General features: G+C 40.4%; 2 protein-coding genes across 6 annotated transcripts in view; one reads left to right on the top strand and one right to left on the bottom strand.

Moving 5' to 3' along the window:
* Positions 1 to 4934, top strand: part of tanc1b (tetratricopeptide repeat, ankyrin repeat and coiled-coil containing 1b) — a 100532-nt gene extending 95598 nt beyond the window's left edge. For all 3 annotated transcript variants that reach the window (XM_007546608.2, XM_016668715.1, XM_016668716.1), the window contains 3 exons: positions 302 to 448; positions 1960 to 2060; positions 2141 to 4934. In XM_007546608.2, coding sequence (XP_007546670.1) covers positions 302 to 448; positions 1960 to 2060; positions 2141 to 3656 — 1764 coding nt within the window. In that variant the 3' untranslated portion in view covers positions 3657 to 4934. The remainder of the gene's footprint in view (positions 1 to 301; positions 449 to 1959; positions 2061 to 2140) is intronic.
* The window catches only part of LOC103134378 (WD repeat, SAM and U-box domain-containing protein 1), a 17852-nt gene continuing 5236 nt past the window's right edge, over positions 3720 to 16335 (bottom strand). The window contains exons 4-11 of one of the 3 annotated variants that reach the window (XM_007546605.2): positions 16152 to 16245; positions 15341 to 15374; positions 15151 to 15191; positions 14672 to 14793; positions 14205 to 14234; positions 12119 to 12295; positions 7964 to 8098; positions 3720 to 7853 (exon numbers count right to left, since the gene is read on the bottom strand). In XM_007546605.2, coding sequence (XP_007546667.1) covers positions 7702 to 7853; positions 7964 to 8098; positions 12119 to 12295; positions 14205 to 14234; positions 14672 to 14793; positions 15151 to 15191; positions 15341 to 15374; positions 16152 to 16245 — 785 coding nt within the window. In that variant the 3' untranslated portion in view covers positions 3720 to 7701. The remainder of the gene's footprint in view (positions 7854 to 7963; positions 8099 to 12118; positions 12296 to 14204; positions 14235 to 14671; positions 14794 to 15150; positions 15192 to 15340; positions 15375 to 16151; positions 16246 to 16335) is intronic. The other 2 variants (XM_007546606.2, XM_016668717.1) reach the window with 2 other exon arrangements.

The raw sequence follows: 16335 nt of genomic DNA, 5'->3' as shown, positions 1-16335 counted from the left end.
ATAGAACGTGAGTAGTGAGGGACTCGTGATCGATGGTTGACATTTAACAGAGTGAGGTTTGTCGCAAAAGCTGCTTGTCAGATGTAACTTACTTGCGTTGTGTTAGAGCTTGCCTTTGTATTAAACCTGTGATTGATTAGAGGAAAATGGAGTAAGAAAACAGATGCTGAAGGGAATACCTGCTCACTGTATCCCTCTCTCCCACATTTTCTCACTTTTCCTCCTGGTCCTATGCTCCTTTTTTTTCTTTCTTTCTTTTTTTTTTTTGCCGTTGCACGTCTGACCTCGTTGTGTCCTCCAGAAAGGGAAGATGAAAGAGGCGGCTCAGAGGTACCAGTACGCCCTCAGGAAGTTTCCTCGGGAAGGCTTTGGTGATGACCTGAAGGCTTTTAAAGACCTGCGGGTCTCTTTGTATCTCAATCTCTCCCGGTGTCGCAGAAAAACCAATGTAAGTCTGTCTTTTTCCTCAAATCACTGATCTGTTAGTTTTATCAAGGCCACTCAAACTAAGAGGCATCTCACTTGCCAGATTTTTGTTAGTATAATGAAATTATTAATAATTGTCTACAAATTCTTAAACCTTATTTTACAAAGATGTATGAACTCAGATTGGAATGGAGGGGAGATGGAGGACTAAAATGCTTAGTCTTCTGATTAAACACTTTTAAATTGCCAGACTCGAAATAAAAACTTGGGTGATTGAGACTTTTCCTTTTTTTTTTTTAGATGACTAAAAAGAAAACATTGGGGAGAAGTTAAATGGTCTTTGCATTGTTTTATTCCTCCTAATTATTTTTGCAGAATGACTTTGGTTTTTACAGACACAGTCCAATAGGAAAGACATTTGTTTTCCAACAGCTGCTTATGTAATCACATTCTGTGAAGCAGCAGGCGATTTGAGCCTAGCAGCTCAGATGCTTGTCTCCTGTACACTTTACCAGGTGTCTGTGATGTAGACAAGTTGCATGGATTCTCTACTTAGGAATAAGAACACGACATGTAATCAGCAATACATATTTTACATCAATATTGTGACTGCATCCCTCATAATTAACTCAGCAGGGCAGTAGAGCCCGTGGTCAGAATGCTCCTCCAACATTAACTCTTTTTCATGCAGAGCACTTGGCTTTCATGCTAGTCAAACATTAGCATGTTTATTATGTTTTGATATAAATTATTGATAAAAGCCCAAAAGAATAAGACAAAGCAACTTTGCTTTACTCTATCCGGCCTTCCCGTTATCTGCTGAAAGTCTTGCTCTCGCTCACCAGTTCAAAGTTTAAATAAATGTCGGCCATGTAATGACATTTTTTTTTTAAACATCTCAGTGATTTTACTTAATAAACCCCCTACTGATTCTATAAATAACTATCTTTGAGTTTTTACTCGGCAACACCGTTCACACTGAAGAGTGGGGTTGTGAGCTTGAACTTTTAGCACTTTTCCAAGGTGCATTCACTGATCAGAAAAAGTGAGGATTTTTGCATTTCTGACCGGTTAGTTAACAACTCGAGTTTTGTCTGTTGACAAAACTTCAAGATAATCATGTCTTCATAAAACTTGGTGGTTTGTTTTGATCTCGAGTCTTTCAGGGGATATCTAAACACAGTGGGCACACCCAATTTAAATGGCTGACAAAGCAAGAGCTGCAGCAGTCTGTGCAATCTCTCATTTGCTCTGAATGCTATGGTGAAGGGTGAAACAGCATCTGGATCGTTTTATAGAAAACTCAGTTGTTAGATCAGCGGACTGATGTGCACAGCTTATAAAGTTGTGAATAAACAGCCACACAGCTCGCTCAGGGTGTGGCTGACAGTGACTAGAAGTACACACATAATTTAAAACTGCTTTGATAGGAACAGATGGAGCTTTGGATGCTGAAAAAAAAAAATTAAAGTGTTGGGTGTGCTTGTTTATGATTTTACATTTTCTTTGTAAAATCCTATTTTGTTTTTGTAGGATTTTGGGATGGCTGAGGAATTTGCAACAAAAGCGCTGGAGCTGAAACCCAAATCCTACGAGGCCTACTATGCCAGAGCCAGAGCTAAAAGAAGCAGCAGGTAAACTATTCAACACCCAAACCAGCTGTAACTAATCGTCCCCGATGTGTATCCGGTAACGCCGCCTCTTCTGTTCATAGACAGTTCACTGCAGCCCTGGCCGACCTGCACGAAGCAGCCAAACTGTGTCCGAATAATCGAGAGATCCGTCGTCTCCTGGCTCGAGTTGAGGAGGAGTGCAAACAGATGCAGAGAGCGCAGACTAAAGGCAGCTTCGCTGGCGCTGCGGCTGCTTGCAGCCAGGCATCAGGAGGCCACGAATCTGATCCAGAGCAGAATGAGAGCCAGATTGACCCGTCAGAGCACAGGCCGGCGAGGAGCTTGGAAGCCCAAAGAGACATTCTGGAGGAGGAGGAAGAGGAGGAGGACGATGACGAGGATCCAGTGGCCTTGAAGCGTGACAGGACAGGTGAAGCCTGCTGGTCCCAGAACAGTTTCTCCTTCAACAGAGAATCCACAGCTGTTAACAACTGTGCGACCCCCACCTCCCCTCCGGGCCCCAGCAGACTCCCCCCACACCGATACCCTCGAGAGCACCGGGAGGCGCTGGCCCAGCAGGCGCTGGTCCTGCAGCCCACCAAGCAGGCTCAGATAATAAAGACCAATCAGCACATGACTTCCATGCAGGCCGTGGGGGGCCGCTCTGCTGGGGGCAAATCTCAGTACGCACCCTCCAGCCCGTTGCCCAGCCGACACATGTCTAGGAAGCTGAAGCCAGGTCCCGGTATTGACATAAGCCCCCTGCCTGCTCCGGCTGATGAGCCAGTGTACGAGAACCGCATGTTGCTGGGGGCCGCTTCCTCCTTCATGGGTCAGAGTTGTGACGGCGACAGCCTGCTTTCTTCCCAGGCTTCGTACTTATCCTGCAGCTCCTCCAAAGCTCTGGGGCCGGAGAGGCTGTCTGCCCACTCTGCTTCTTCTCTGGAGGGCTTGGCCTGCTCCGGCCCGGGACACTTGGGGAACCACGATGCTGCAGCGGCGGGACCTCAGGGAGGAAGCGTCAACAGCATGCGCGTGTCCAGCTCCACCAGCAGCCTGGCGTCCAGCAGCAGCTTGTCGGACAGCGGCAAACTGGGACCCGACGTCCGCAGCAAAATCTCAGAGAAAAAGCACAATCAGCAGGGCGGCGCTGGTGGGGAGTATAAACCCAGACCTTTCATGGGCATAACTGACAAAACGGCTCGATTTCAGCAGCAACAGCAGCCTTGCCATCCGAGCCTTCAGTCCGTCAGTCGCAGCTGGTTTAACCACTCCTCTGACAGCTTGATCTGCCACAACGTGTCGACGATGGGTCTGCAGCCGGTCGACTGTGAGCTGTCATACGGCAAATCGGTGAGCACTTACCAGGAGCAGCACAAAGCGTCGCTGCCACAGGGTGGCGCCGTGATGAGTGGCTTACACAATGGCATGCATGCCAAGGAATTGGAGAAGTTCTGCCAAGTGGCCAACTGCTACAAAGAGTCCAAGCCAGCGCTGGCCATGCCGCATACTTTCATAGACGGTAACTCCAAGCAGCCTGGCCTGGGCCGAGATAATCCCGCCATTCATGTAGCTTCAATGAAACCAAAGCGATCCTTTATAGAGTCGAACGTGTAGAAATGGTTCATCTCTCCACACCGTCCACAACGCACACAAGCAAAAATCCAAAATGAGGGACAATTTTTTTTTGTTTTGTTTTGTTTTTTTTTTTAAACCAGCGCCAGATTCCAGTTTCACCCGAGATTTTAAGGAGTGCAGTTTGCTGGCTGCTTGTGCATACAAACGAGCAGCTTAGAGTTTTACTCCTCTTGGTCTGCAGCTTCTGTTACACGACAGCATGTCCGGCGTCATTCAGCCAAGCTGGAAACATTGCACTGAAGGTCTGCGGACACGACGTACAATCCTGATCGACGCAGCGAGACACGGAGCACGTTACACACACTTAGGCCAAGCAAGTGCTCCAACGGCTCACACAGTTACAATATGTTATTACTGAACACTTTTTGAATAGCAGTTAGGCTTAAAATGTGTTCATCACATCTATGGTGCTGAGTGGCTAGTTTCAAAAAAAGTTTCTGACCTATTCACTTTTTACACACTTGTACATAAAATAAAATAAAAAATCATTACTGAAAAGAGAAACTGTTTCTAGACTTCCTGTCAGGTCTGTCTTGTTCACTTTAAGTATGATTCGGTTCTAGCTTTTAACACTTTAAACGCGTCATAATAAAGGAAGACATTAACATTTGGTAGATTACAGCTCATCCTGGCGGAGGAATAATAATCTTGTGATTATGCAACACATTTTCTCTTCAAATTTGAGGTCTACTGGAGCGTTTCATGTCATCTATGTCTCCTGCAGGAATGTTGCTGATTGTTGCATTAGTGATCTCTCAGAACACAGATTTCCACCTTTCACATCAGCAAGGTTCAAATTAATGAAACTCATGATTCAAAAGCAAAGTAAAGTCACTCCAAGCTTTGTGTAAATGTGTAATCAGTGAACTTTGACCATCGTGACTCAAGTTTTGGAGGGGAGAAGAAAGGACCCGCTCATAACATACAGCGTAATTTCTGACAGCAAAACTACAACCAATGATTTTGCTGCTCCAGTCCTCTCTATGGGATTAAAATCTTAGAGTTCCCAGAGTCATTTGAGAGTAAATTTCCTGAATCTGAATTGGCAAACGAGTGGAATAAAAAAAAAAAAAAAAATTCAATTAAGTTTTCCTTTAGCCCCACCAAATTCCTTAGAACAAAAAACGTAAAATGTTAAACATTTATTTTAGTTTGGTGGTTTATGGTGATGCAATCATTTTTAATGTTTTTAAAGTTCCTTTTGCTTGAGTGTCGAAATTACCGTTTAACAATCTTTTAATATTATAGTAGCACAAACAAAAAAACGCAGCACAATCAGCACCACTTTGGTTTTATTTGGTTAATGTGAAGGTGACATGGTTGAGTGAATCATTCTGTCTAAATAATTTGTAATTTATTTGTTGCAATGTTTTATATTGCTTAAGCAACTGTTTAAGAATGCCTGAAGAGTTTGAAGGTAATTTGCCGTTATAACCAAAATGTGATCAGTTCCTGTTCAGCTCTACTCTTAACACAGATACAGTGATGTATGCTCGTTTCCTCACTGAAATAGTTTGGAGCGACTTTACATAAGTTATAGAGTGAAAACACTTTCGCAAAATGTATTAGTTGTGGTTCTACTGCCAAAAAGATGAGCAAAGTTGAGCTACCAAATAATACAGTGAAATTGAGGGTTTGAGGTAAGTCCGTTTTGGGAGATAAGGGGAACATAATAGAAAACCATTTTAGTCTGAATGTTAAAGTAATCTGAGACTTTGACCAATTACTGTAATTTCTGAATGTCTGTTCAGTTGAGTAGAATCCAGTTGGCATAGAAATAAAAAAAAAAATCAGCAATATTAACACCACACTGTGTGCTAAAAGTGACGAGGTCTGAGAACTTTGAGAAACGTCTGAAAGAACAACTAAGGGATGGGCATTCCTGTGACTTACGAAGGATGTTATAGATCCTCATGTGTATATTATATAAATATGTACTGTTTCTTCTTTTTAGTGAAGGTCTATGTTGAGTGTATTGACAAGTTCGGACTTGTGTATTTTGAGTTTTAGGCACAATGTTGTTGAAATGGTGTTGAATATAAATTTGTACATTGCATAAGCCACCATTAACACTGAATCCTTTCTGTATCTGCTTGTTGTTGCTGTCTAGTTAATTTATTCACAGTGCCAATGGCTTGGTTAATTGTAAAAGCAATATATTTTATATAGTTATTTTTGCACAGCTACAAAGGCATTTGACTCTCAGTAATTGAGAATTCAACGCATGCTACAGTTGCAGTTTATATAACAGAAAAACAGGAATATCTTTAAAAAAAAAAGAGGTGGTTTGGGGGCTCGGTGCCATTAGCTTTATTTTATGGTGTACGTTAAATGCAGTTGTTACCATGTTTTCAGTATTGTGAGCTTTATTAGCCGTGATCACATACTGTAATGAACATTACTGCCACCATGCGAGAGCGAAATAAAGACCCACTGAGGGAGAAAAAAAAAACATCCGTCTCCTGGGTTTTTGTCTTAAATGCATACAGATTATTATTGCAGTATTTAAAATGTCTAAATACACAACTATTAAGTCTGCTGAATGTAATTAAACAGATTATACAAAAAAAAACAACAACCTTACAATGCAGAGCACCATCTTTGGCAACACAAGGCAACTGCAGGTTGACTACAAGCCGTCTTGTGAGTTGTAGTTTTCATACAAAAACTGGTTTCAACTGCATGTAAAATTCATTTGAAACCATAATTTTACATGCACTGTTGAGACATTTTTTTTTTTTGTCTCACTGAAATTAAACTTATGAATTCAAAGTTACAAGTTCTCTTAAGAAAAAAATGTTCATACGTTTTCTGGCGATTCAAACCTAAAAACAAGAGAAGCTTGATCCGATTCAACTTCAGATAGTGGGGGAAACAAAAGTGCATACAGCTTTAAACTTCTGTTCCACTGTTTTAAGAGCACTTGAATACAGCCAGTGTAAATGTATTTCCATAATTCAGCACAAAAGTAAAACTCCAATTATATAGCTTCACTAAAAAATAGTGCTGTTTATTGCTGTTAATTGATCATTAAGAATTGGTTGAAAAAAAAAACCAACATCAAGTTTTTCTGAAAATTTGAATATGATGACAAGACTTTTGAATGCACAAATGTCATTTTGTGGCCAAACATAAGAGTGAAAATTATTCCTGATGTGATGGTTGACTAGCGGACATTTATATAAAAGGCTAACAAAGAGAGTGATGTATCCAAACAGGTGGGTTGAAAGTTAAGTCCAAGAGAAGAACATTAAGCAGAGAAGCTCCTTTGAAGCATCCGCAGCCATAGAAGTGCAGAGAGGGTCTACAAGTGTCGCATTTTTTGCGATAAGCCACTGTTAAACCTGGACTTGCTTTAAGAGTGAGAAAAAGGGACAGGACTGCTGCTCAGTGGTCCAAAGTCCTATTTTCAGATGTCAGTAATTGTTGTGCCTCATTTGGACGTTAAGGTCGCAAAACAACTTGGTTTCCTTAACACTCTAGCATCTAGACAAGCTGACTGAGTTCATGCCGCCCAGCACCGATGCAGTAATTCATGCAACAGAAGCCCCAGCCAAGTATTGTACTGATTTTAGTAGGCTAACAAATCTACATTAAAAAAAATATTTTGCTCTTGGTATTCTGAATTATTCAGATATTCTGACTGATTTTATTTTGAAGTTTTTATTTGCCATAAACAATTGTAGACAAAATTAACAGAGTCACTCCTGGAATTAAATTCCAGTAATAAACTGTTTTCTCATTTTGATCAAAGTTCTAATAAATATTCAATAAATTATCTTTAGAATCATATTCTACGTTGTTTCTTTTTAACATTGAAAAGCTCCACGGTACAATACAAAAAAACCAAGCTGACTGGTTAATATATTTGAAATAAATCTGGCAATTTTCTATATCAGTTTCTAAAGTGAAACTCAACAAAGCAGCAAATTGACTCAGTAATGAGAACACTTATTACCTTTCTGGCAATTACAGTAGTTTAAGTACCTGTGGCATTTTAGAAAACGTAAAATGAGCTGCTGGTTTACTGACTGGACTTCCAGCGGGTTATTGCCATCTTCAGGGATCTGTTGGGGGTCAGCAGAGTCGTCCGCAGGGGCAGGTTGGTCATTGGGCTTGTTTTGTTCTTGCCTCGGATCCAGCTCTCGATGGATTCTCGTTCGTAGGAGTACCCATCTGTGGGACAGACGCTCAGTTTATGTTTGAGAACCACAGCAGTGGCAGAGAACTGAGTTACCAGGTCTGATGAAGGGGACAACGGTTTTCTGCTTTTAATGTGAACAAACCTGCAGCTATGACTGGATCCTTCATCAGCTCTCTGGTGATTGGACACAGAAACTCATCCGGAGCTTCTGAGCCGCTCTGCTCCGCCTTCAGGGCCTCGATTTTCCTCAGGAGACGTCCTCGAAGACCTACAGACTCTGCAAAACCACAACCAGATAGTTTCAGTCAGTATGGATTTGAAAATGAACATTTCTGAATTTTTATATATATATATTTTTTTTACATTAGCTCAGTTTAATATCTTGTTACTTTCTGTTGAGCTTAGTAACTAAAATCACAGCAGACCGACTAAAACTGACTTAACAAAAATCAGAAATAAATCTGTGCTGAGTCACAAAGAGCCAGACGTTTTGCTCCTCAGTTCCGGCAACTTAACATCTCCTCTCATTCTGCCTGAGAGGTAAACATCCAGCAGGTCCAAAAGAGGAAAAAAAATCTCCCTACACGCAGCTGCATGTCTCGGCCTACTGACGGCAGCCTTTGAATTTGTCATCTGCAGCAAATTTCTCGAACAGCTAAAAGGGAGGGCCGACCTTTATGGCTGCACATGATTAGTTGCGTGTCTGTGGGTAATGTCCGTGCCACAGAGAAGCATGTCTCATTCAGGCAGTAACAGCAGCTGCAGTGACATTTGCTAGCATGACTTTTAAAGTCTTGACAATTTTATTACAATAAGGGCACTGAATGATTCAACATACGTATTTAAACCCATTTTCCCTGCATGACGCTAATGCAACACCATGCGCGTTTATAGTTTCATTTTAAAGGCTAGGCAAAGGGACAAAAGATCTTATTTTTTTACAAAGCCATATCCTGTGGTCTGATGAAAATAAAGTTGGAGTGATTTTCCAATCATGAGTGGAGTTTTGATGCACAAAGGATGGGTGTACCTTACAGAAATCGTTGTCAATTTGAGGAAGGAACATAATTTGGGAATATTAAAGCAACATCTCAAGACATTAGCTAGGAAGTTAAAGCTAGAGAACACATGGGTCTTCCAAACGGAGAATGATCTGAAGCACGCTGACAAATCAGTGAAGTTTTGGAGAGACAATCACAAAACCCCTGTTCTCAGTCTCAGCCTCATAGAAACTTTGTAGGTTGAGCTGGAAAACTGTGTGAAAAAGGCTAAAATTCCAGCCAATAATATTGTGAGAAGTTTCTGAAAGGCAACTCAAAATGTTTGACCCAACTCACATTGGAATATTCTTCTTTAAGCAACTACTAAAATACAAATTATACCAAATACTGCTGATGATTGCTTTAGAGGTTTTTAAAAATGTAAGTCCCCTGAGGAGGTCCTCCTGCCGCTTGTATACGAAGAGATGTGAAAGATGCCACTTCCTTCCCATGAGCCATTTGATCCCCTCCATCTGAACAACATCTATTATTTTAAGTGCATATGAACTGCCATCACATGTGCCACTTGTTACTCTGTATAATTTGTAGCCCCCAATCCCAATGTCTAAATCTCTCAGAAACCTATCCCTGCTTTTGTTTTACATTAATTTATGCTATAGATCTTAAGGAAACTAATTAAAACTGATATATAGATGCTTAGCTTGCTAGGTGGACAGACACTGGGGCACTTTATTTTATTTTTTGTGCTTCTCTTAACCTTGTAAAATTTTAATCACATTGATTTCAGATACTCGGACTCTGTTCTACGCTCCATTTCTTTGAGGTAGAAAGTGAACTTTGTGAAACACGGAGAAAGAAAAACTACAGGCATCCTGCTGGGGACAACAAGTGCATCTTCAGATTCACTAGGCTGTTGCCGGAGCTGTATTATCCACCCTCTTTGTCATAGCTTGTGGTTTGCTCCTCTTTAGCAAATAAAAACATTTTCTCTCGATTTGTGAAATGTGGATTGTGCCAATGGCAACAGCAAAAGCTATACGGCCTGAGCTTAACTTACGAAACTCGGCAACCTTTTCAGAAATGCTGACTACAGTGTATTTTCACCATCAGTGCTCAGGACTTGCTCATGCAATCTGTTAGGCATAGATTGACGATCACTGTAACAAGGTTTGGAGCTGAATTGTACACAAAGATAAAGAAAACATTTGTTCATGTCTTACTTGTAGAAGTATTCACACCTGTACATCCTTTTCATACTTTAGCTCATTATAAGTAACTAACTGTTTTATGATATTTAACATAAAAAAAAAAATCCAGGCATTTTGCGAACTCTTCATTGGTTTGTTGGGGAACATTAATGAGCAAAGAGAGAATCATAAAGACCAGCTGTACACCATATTCTGTAAAAATTCTTCTTCCAGACCCTAGATTTAAATTTATCTTCTAAGTACAAGAAAAAAAAAAATACTAGTTCCCATTTCTTGAAAACTGTCTATAAAGAAATAATTTGAAATACAATTTTTTTGTGGTACATTTTGGTCTGTTGGAAAAATCATTTCTATTTGAACAAATACTATTGAATCTAACCTGATGCTCCTGACTGTGTATTGCTCTCCAACATGTTGCAGTGAAAGCAATGACGCACCAAGGCTGCACGCGTAGGCATTTTACCTCTGTTCAAGGAGAAATTACTCAGCCTCTAGTCTGAAAACATCATTCCAATCAACTTCTATAAGACAGAAACTAGTCCTGCACTGAATAGCGCCTTTACTCTTCATAAAGCAGGGAATCAATATGGATGAGGAAAAAAAGACTGACGTACTACAGAAAAAAAGAAAAAAACAATCATGCATCTGTGTTGCTATGAACCAGTTAACCCATCAAGTGCTGATCCAGCTTATGATTATGTCAACAAGGGAGCTCAGATGCTAATGTGTAGAGAAAAAAACAACAAAAACAAAAAAAAACAAGCAACAGAAGACAGCAGTACAGCCAACCTGGATCGCGCTGAAAAAATGACATCATTCAATCAGGCTGAACCCCTCGAACCCCTCAAGTTGTTACTGAGCTAATAAACAATGTTAGAAAAGTTGTACTTCAAAGTAATACTTCGTTTAGGATTTCTATACACTCCAGCATCTTTCATCACAAGTGCTATACCGTCCACTTTACATTTAGATTGAGCATTTGATGGAGAAGGGGTGGGTAGGGGCGAAATGAATATTTCATAAAGTTCACGGAAATCTCACTTGCTGTGTGTGTGTCTGCACGAGAAAGAGAGAGGGTGAGTGTAAGCCTATGCAAATGCACACACTATTTGCATGCATAGGAAATTATGTGTTGTACTGTGGGGATGTAGGTCGCACAGCATGACAAAAAATGTGCCAATCTGTCCATTTCTTCTGCGGTAATGATGAGAGCTGTCCTCCATACTAAACATGCAGCGATGGTATGGGGCCTGCTTTGAATCACTGAGCAGCATGCGAATCTGGTTGGCTGTCTGCTGCTTCACAATTAAAACAAACAAAATGGGTTTTAGTCTGAATACACCAACCCCACAAAATTAAACTGATGAAGTGATTAATGCTGAATGGCTCATTTTAAGAAATACCTTATGGGGTTTTAGATGCATGAAACAGAAATGCAAATTGTTTGAGATAAATTTCCAAGCTACGGCAATTATTGGCCATTTTGCAGTGTTAGATAAAGTCACAAATCTGACAAGCAGAGGCCAGAGCCTAGAGCTTACTGATGTAAAAGAAATAGCTAGTAACATTAAATAGACCAATTAGGAATCTTAGCATTTATTCTTGATCGTTTGACTTTAATTCAAGGGGAGCAGGTCAAATGTTTTTGATCTGGAGAGTGTTTGCTCTCAGCTAACTTCCTGTCTACTGTTTTGAAGGACATGCAGAACAGAGTAGTAGCAGGCAGTGTCGCAGGAGCAACACCACTAAATTATTTTTGAATGCATCATCAAGTCTCTGAGGTGTTGCAAGCTCTGACAATAAGAAACAATATGACAAAATTACATATTTTATCCAAACTCTATGCAAGAATAAGTTTCTAAATCTCGACAATGACACAAAAGTGCATAATCGCATGTCTAGCTATGCAGACGCTCTGGACATTTTAGCTCAACTCTCATCAAGCTCTACGGAAGAAAGCATCCAATTGTGGGAATGTTGTCACTACAGATCGAATAATTTTTTGGGAACAATGTTTAATTGTTCTAATAATTGTTGTGAGAAACAGTAAGGTGCTTTTTAATCCTGTCAGGTATTCTCTGTCCTCACCTATTCCCAGCTCAGCCACAGTCTCCTTGCTCATGTGGTTCACCTCTGACCCGTCAATATTGTTGGTTTTAAAAATCATGACGAGCTCATCCAGTCCTTCTTCGCACAGCCAGCTTTGCACATCCTCCTCTGTCCAATCAGCAAGCAGCAGCCTGGAGTGACCTGGCAATTTCCTTCCTGCAGAAAAAAAAAACAAAACAAAAAAAAAACCCACAACAGGCTAGGAGGAAGTGCTGAGCTATTACAACCCAATCTCCTGCAAACAAACAGTTTCCTCCCAATCTCGACAGAAAGGATCCGATATGGGAGCGATAATTACTTTCATCTGCACCCACCCATAAAGATCCACAAACACAGTTGTAAAATCATTTTAAATCAAGTCCTTCTACTGTAATTTTAACATTTTATCTCATGTACGTTTTTTTATTGAGTGTAGGCACAGAAACTTGAGCACAACTCTCATTCAAACCACAATAGAGTATATATATATTTTTTTACATCTGTAATCTTCAAACTTTTGTTGTACGAGGCATCTTTATAGAACAGTTTAGTAAAGGACAGGTAGAATCCTTCACAGCGTCGTTTCATTTTTTGTCAAGAAGCTTTTACAGTGATGTAGTTTACCGTTTTCCCAAGATCTCCCAAGACGTAACACTTAAAGTGAATGGAGAAATGCTAACTTTGTCGGTTTGTGCGGCCATGAGGAAAGCAAGAGGCCTTTTTTGGTGTAATCCTGGCTGATAAAGTGTCTCATCTGGAGTCTCCCAGTCTAGGGGGCTGACTCATTGGAACACTATGCCAGAAGCAGGGAAGATTCACTGGAGCCAGAGCAGTTCCAGACTGCATCCTTTAGAGCTTAGTCTTTTTGTTTCACTTTTAAAAGGAAAACAAAAAAAAATAAATCTATGAATGTACCTACTTAAACCTATAGTTATATTAAAAAAAAAAAAAAAAAAAAAGGACATCTCATTAAATATATTTGTATGTGTGTAAGGACAGCATTATTGAAAGAGAAGGAACCAAGAGCCCCCATGGTAACTGGAGGGTATTCAGACCTCAACAGCTTAGGTGGGAGAATCTGTAACATAACCACTAGTCATGCGCTGCACTAATCGGGCCTTTGTGAAAGAGTAGCAAGAGAAACGTTGTCTGAAAAAGAAAGGCATGGAAAGCCTTCTTTAGAGTTTGCAAACCGTACAGAGAACACAGCAACACGTGGAAGACGCTCTGATTAGGCAAAACTAAAACGCATTTCTCTGGCCTGCAGTGTGTGTGGTGGAAAACCTGCCCTGAATATCAGCAGCAGAATGTTGTAGGATAATTTTCTTCAGGTCTGCACAGGGAAACCGATCAGAGTTGATGATGAGCAGAGAGCTCACGCCCCAGAACAAGTTAAAGCTACAGATCTAAATCTAATCGAGAATCTGTGGAAAGACGTAAGAAACCTTAACGTCTTAGAGACTCTCTCCATCCAAACTGACGGTGAAAACAGTTCGGAATAGATGTGAAAATCTTGTCGATACGCCTTAAGAGATATGCCACACTTTTCAGATTGTTGTTATTAGTCATGTTTTTTCACTGTGGGAGGAAACCAGAATACCAGTATAGAAGCCATGCATGCATGGAAAGAACACGCAGAGACCCTAAACCAGGATTCAAACCCAGAACCTTCTTGCTGAAGTCAGAGTTCAAAGGCTTTAAAGAGTTTTATAAAGCACTGGTGATTGATTTATGGAGCAAGCACCTGTTCAGCATTTCAATGTGTTGCACATCGTTTGCTGTGTTTACCTCAGAAACCTTGGCTGTGGCTGAAATAAATAAGTCGGACTATATGGGCTGTAGCGAGTTTTGGACAACAAATGGAATTTGTGTTCAAAAAGAATACTAGCCCCAGATTTATTTTCTAGCCAGACACACCAAAAGAAGATATTTTTCAGAGGGGTCAACAAATTAAGTCTTAATGCTTGTCCTAGACACCGCTACGTGAGCAATTTGCACAAAATGCAGTTTTACCATAAAACATTCAAATAAATCCAGATGCTTGATGGATTCGGACAGAAAAAAAAACAGAGTGACGGTTATTTACCTTGACATGGCGCCTGCTGTGATTCAGCCGCTGCAGAAAAACATGAAAGGAAATAAGTTCATTGTATGAAAAGACAGAAAGAAACAAGATTAAAGCGAAGACGTGGAGCGGCAGCGGCGGAGGAGTATTAAAAGACAGGTTTTAGAGGAGAGGGAATTAGTTTTATCAACATCATGCTGGCGAACGGCAGATGGAGGAGCTGTTCAGACGTTTATCGAATGCATGTTTTCTTTCACTTCATGTTCCTGCTTATAGTAGCATTCCCTAACCCTCCCTCCATTACAAGAGCTCTATGAGGATCAGTGATAGTCTATCCAGCTGGAATATCATAATATAAACACCATAACTCCTCTTGAAGGCAAATAGGAACTTTGGACTTTAACTATGCAGTAATTTCTGAGGTTTTCTTTCCATCAAATTTTTAAAATACAGGTTTATTCAAGACATTAAAAAGTGTCAAACTCAACTGCAACAGTATTTACCAGTTTCTTCATATCCATCTCCAATCTTCCACACATTTACTGATCTGTCCATCGAGCCGGTTGCCATCAGGCCAAAGGCAGGAGACAGAGCGACCGCTGTCACATATCTATAGGAAGGCGAGACAACAGGAAAGTGAAGGGTGTTTGTGACAACCTGAAAGTGGCACGGGAAGAGATCAGCCTCAAAAATCTGTTTCCCTCAGCCGTCAAAAAATAAAATAAAAAAGAGATCCCTAAATCCTTTCAAACACTTCAAAGCGCTCTGATGGTTCTTACCTGCAGTGCCACATCAATGACTGTGCAGAAAGCAGAAATACACTGTTGCATCACTGCACCCAGCGCTTCTGGGAGAAACTAATCAAGCAAAAATCGCACATTTTGATCTGAAACGCCGGGGCTCCATATTTTGCTGCTTGGCTGAGAGCTGCAGAGATTGCATCGCAGCAGGAGGCCGGGTAATTTACCTGTCATGTTGCTTCAAAACGTGGAGCAGGGTTCCCAGGTTCTGTGAACAAAGTGCAAACTGTTCAACTGGAATGTTTTGAGTTCTTATTTACAGGGACGAGACATGTTTGATTCAGAAGTCATCTTTATATCACTGCGAACTGAGAAGGAATTAAAAAAAAAAAAGGACACTTTGGAAACATTACTTACGGCATCGTATACCGTCACACTTTTATCCACCGACCTGTAAAAATTACAGTAAATAAGGTCACCTCGTGTTCAGAGTCCATATGTATGCATTTACACCACAGATTAATCATGTAGTCATGTATGAGTTTATTAAAACTGAGGAAGACAAGAATAAGAAACAGATTAATCTTCAGTGTGTTTGACTTTGAGCCAAGAGCAACAGAAGGAGCCAACAGCAGCTTTATAATAAAGTCCATTCCTCCTGTGGCTGACTGAGAGAACAGGAAGGTCTACACTCAGCAGTAGCATCTGCTGCTTACTCACAAAGAAAAAAAACCAAAACAAAACATAAAAATCCTTCACAGAAGCAAAGGCAGCCAACAATGTATTCAAAAGCTGATAAACAGTAATGCAATTACGTATGGAGCAACAAACTGCCTTTAATGATCAGCAATGGCTATCAGAGACTGACACATCCTGCAGCTCCGATGTTAGCTTGCAAATTAAAGACTTATGTAAAAACTTGTCCAATTCTTTTTTTTTTTTTTCTAGAAGTGCCATCAATTTAGTCTAGGCCTGTTTTATTAGTTACTTTTTTGAAAACAGTTCTGCTTAACCATATTTCAGAAGTAACGTCTGATTGCCATTGATTAATTTTCAGTAAATTTTTGTTCATTATTACTTTACTTTCATTTTCAAGTTATTTCAGTTATCATTGTGGGCTTTTTGGTCATCAGTAGAGGGGTACCAACAATTTTGTCCACGTCAACATACTCTTTATAGTTAGCATGTTAGCACAACAGACTTTATGTTGATGTGATGAGGTTCTCACCCAGAGACCACCAGCTCTCCGTCAGCAGAGAAAGCGCAGGACAGAACTGGAGCCGTTTGACCAGTGAGAATGTGAAGAAGCATCATGGTCCAAGCTGCAGAACACACACACACAGAAAAGGTGGAGAGGGATTTAGAATTGTCATACATCCTAAACTATATATATATATATATATATATATATA

Source organism: Poecilia formosa, unplaced genomic scaffold (genome assembly GCF_000485575.1).
Source record: "Poecilia formosa unplaced genomic scaffold, Poecilia_formosa-5.1.2 Scaffold16, whole genome shotgun sequence".
In the NCBI taxonomy this organism is placed as follows: Eukaryota; Metazoa; Chordata; class Actinopteri; order Cyprinodontiformes; family Poeciliidae; genus Poecilia; species Poecilia formosa.
Note: the sequence above shows the minus strand (reverse complement) of the source record. Positions and strands in the feature narration are given on the sequence as shown.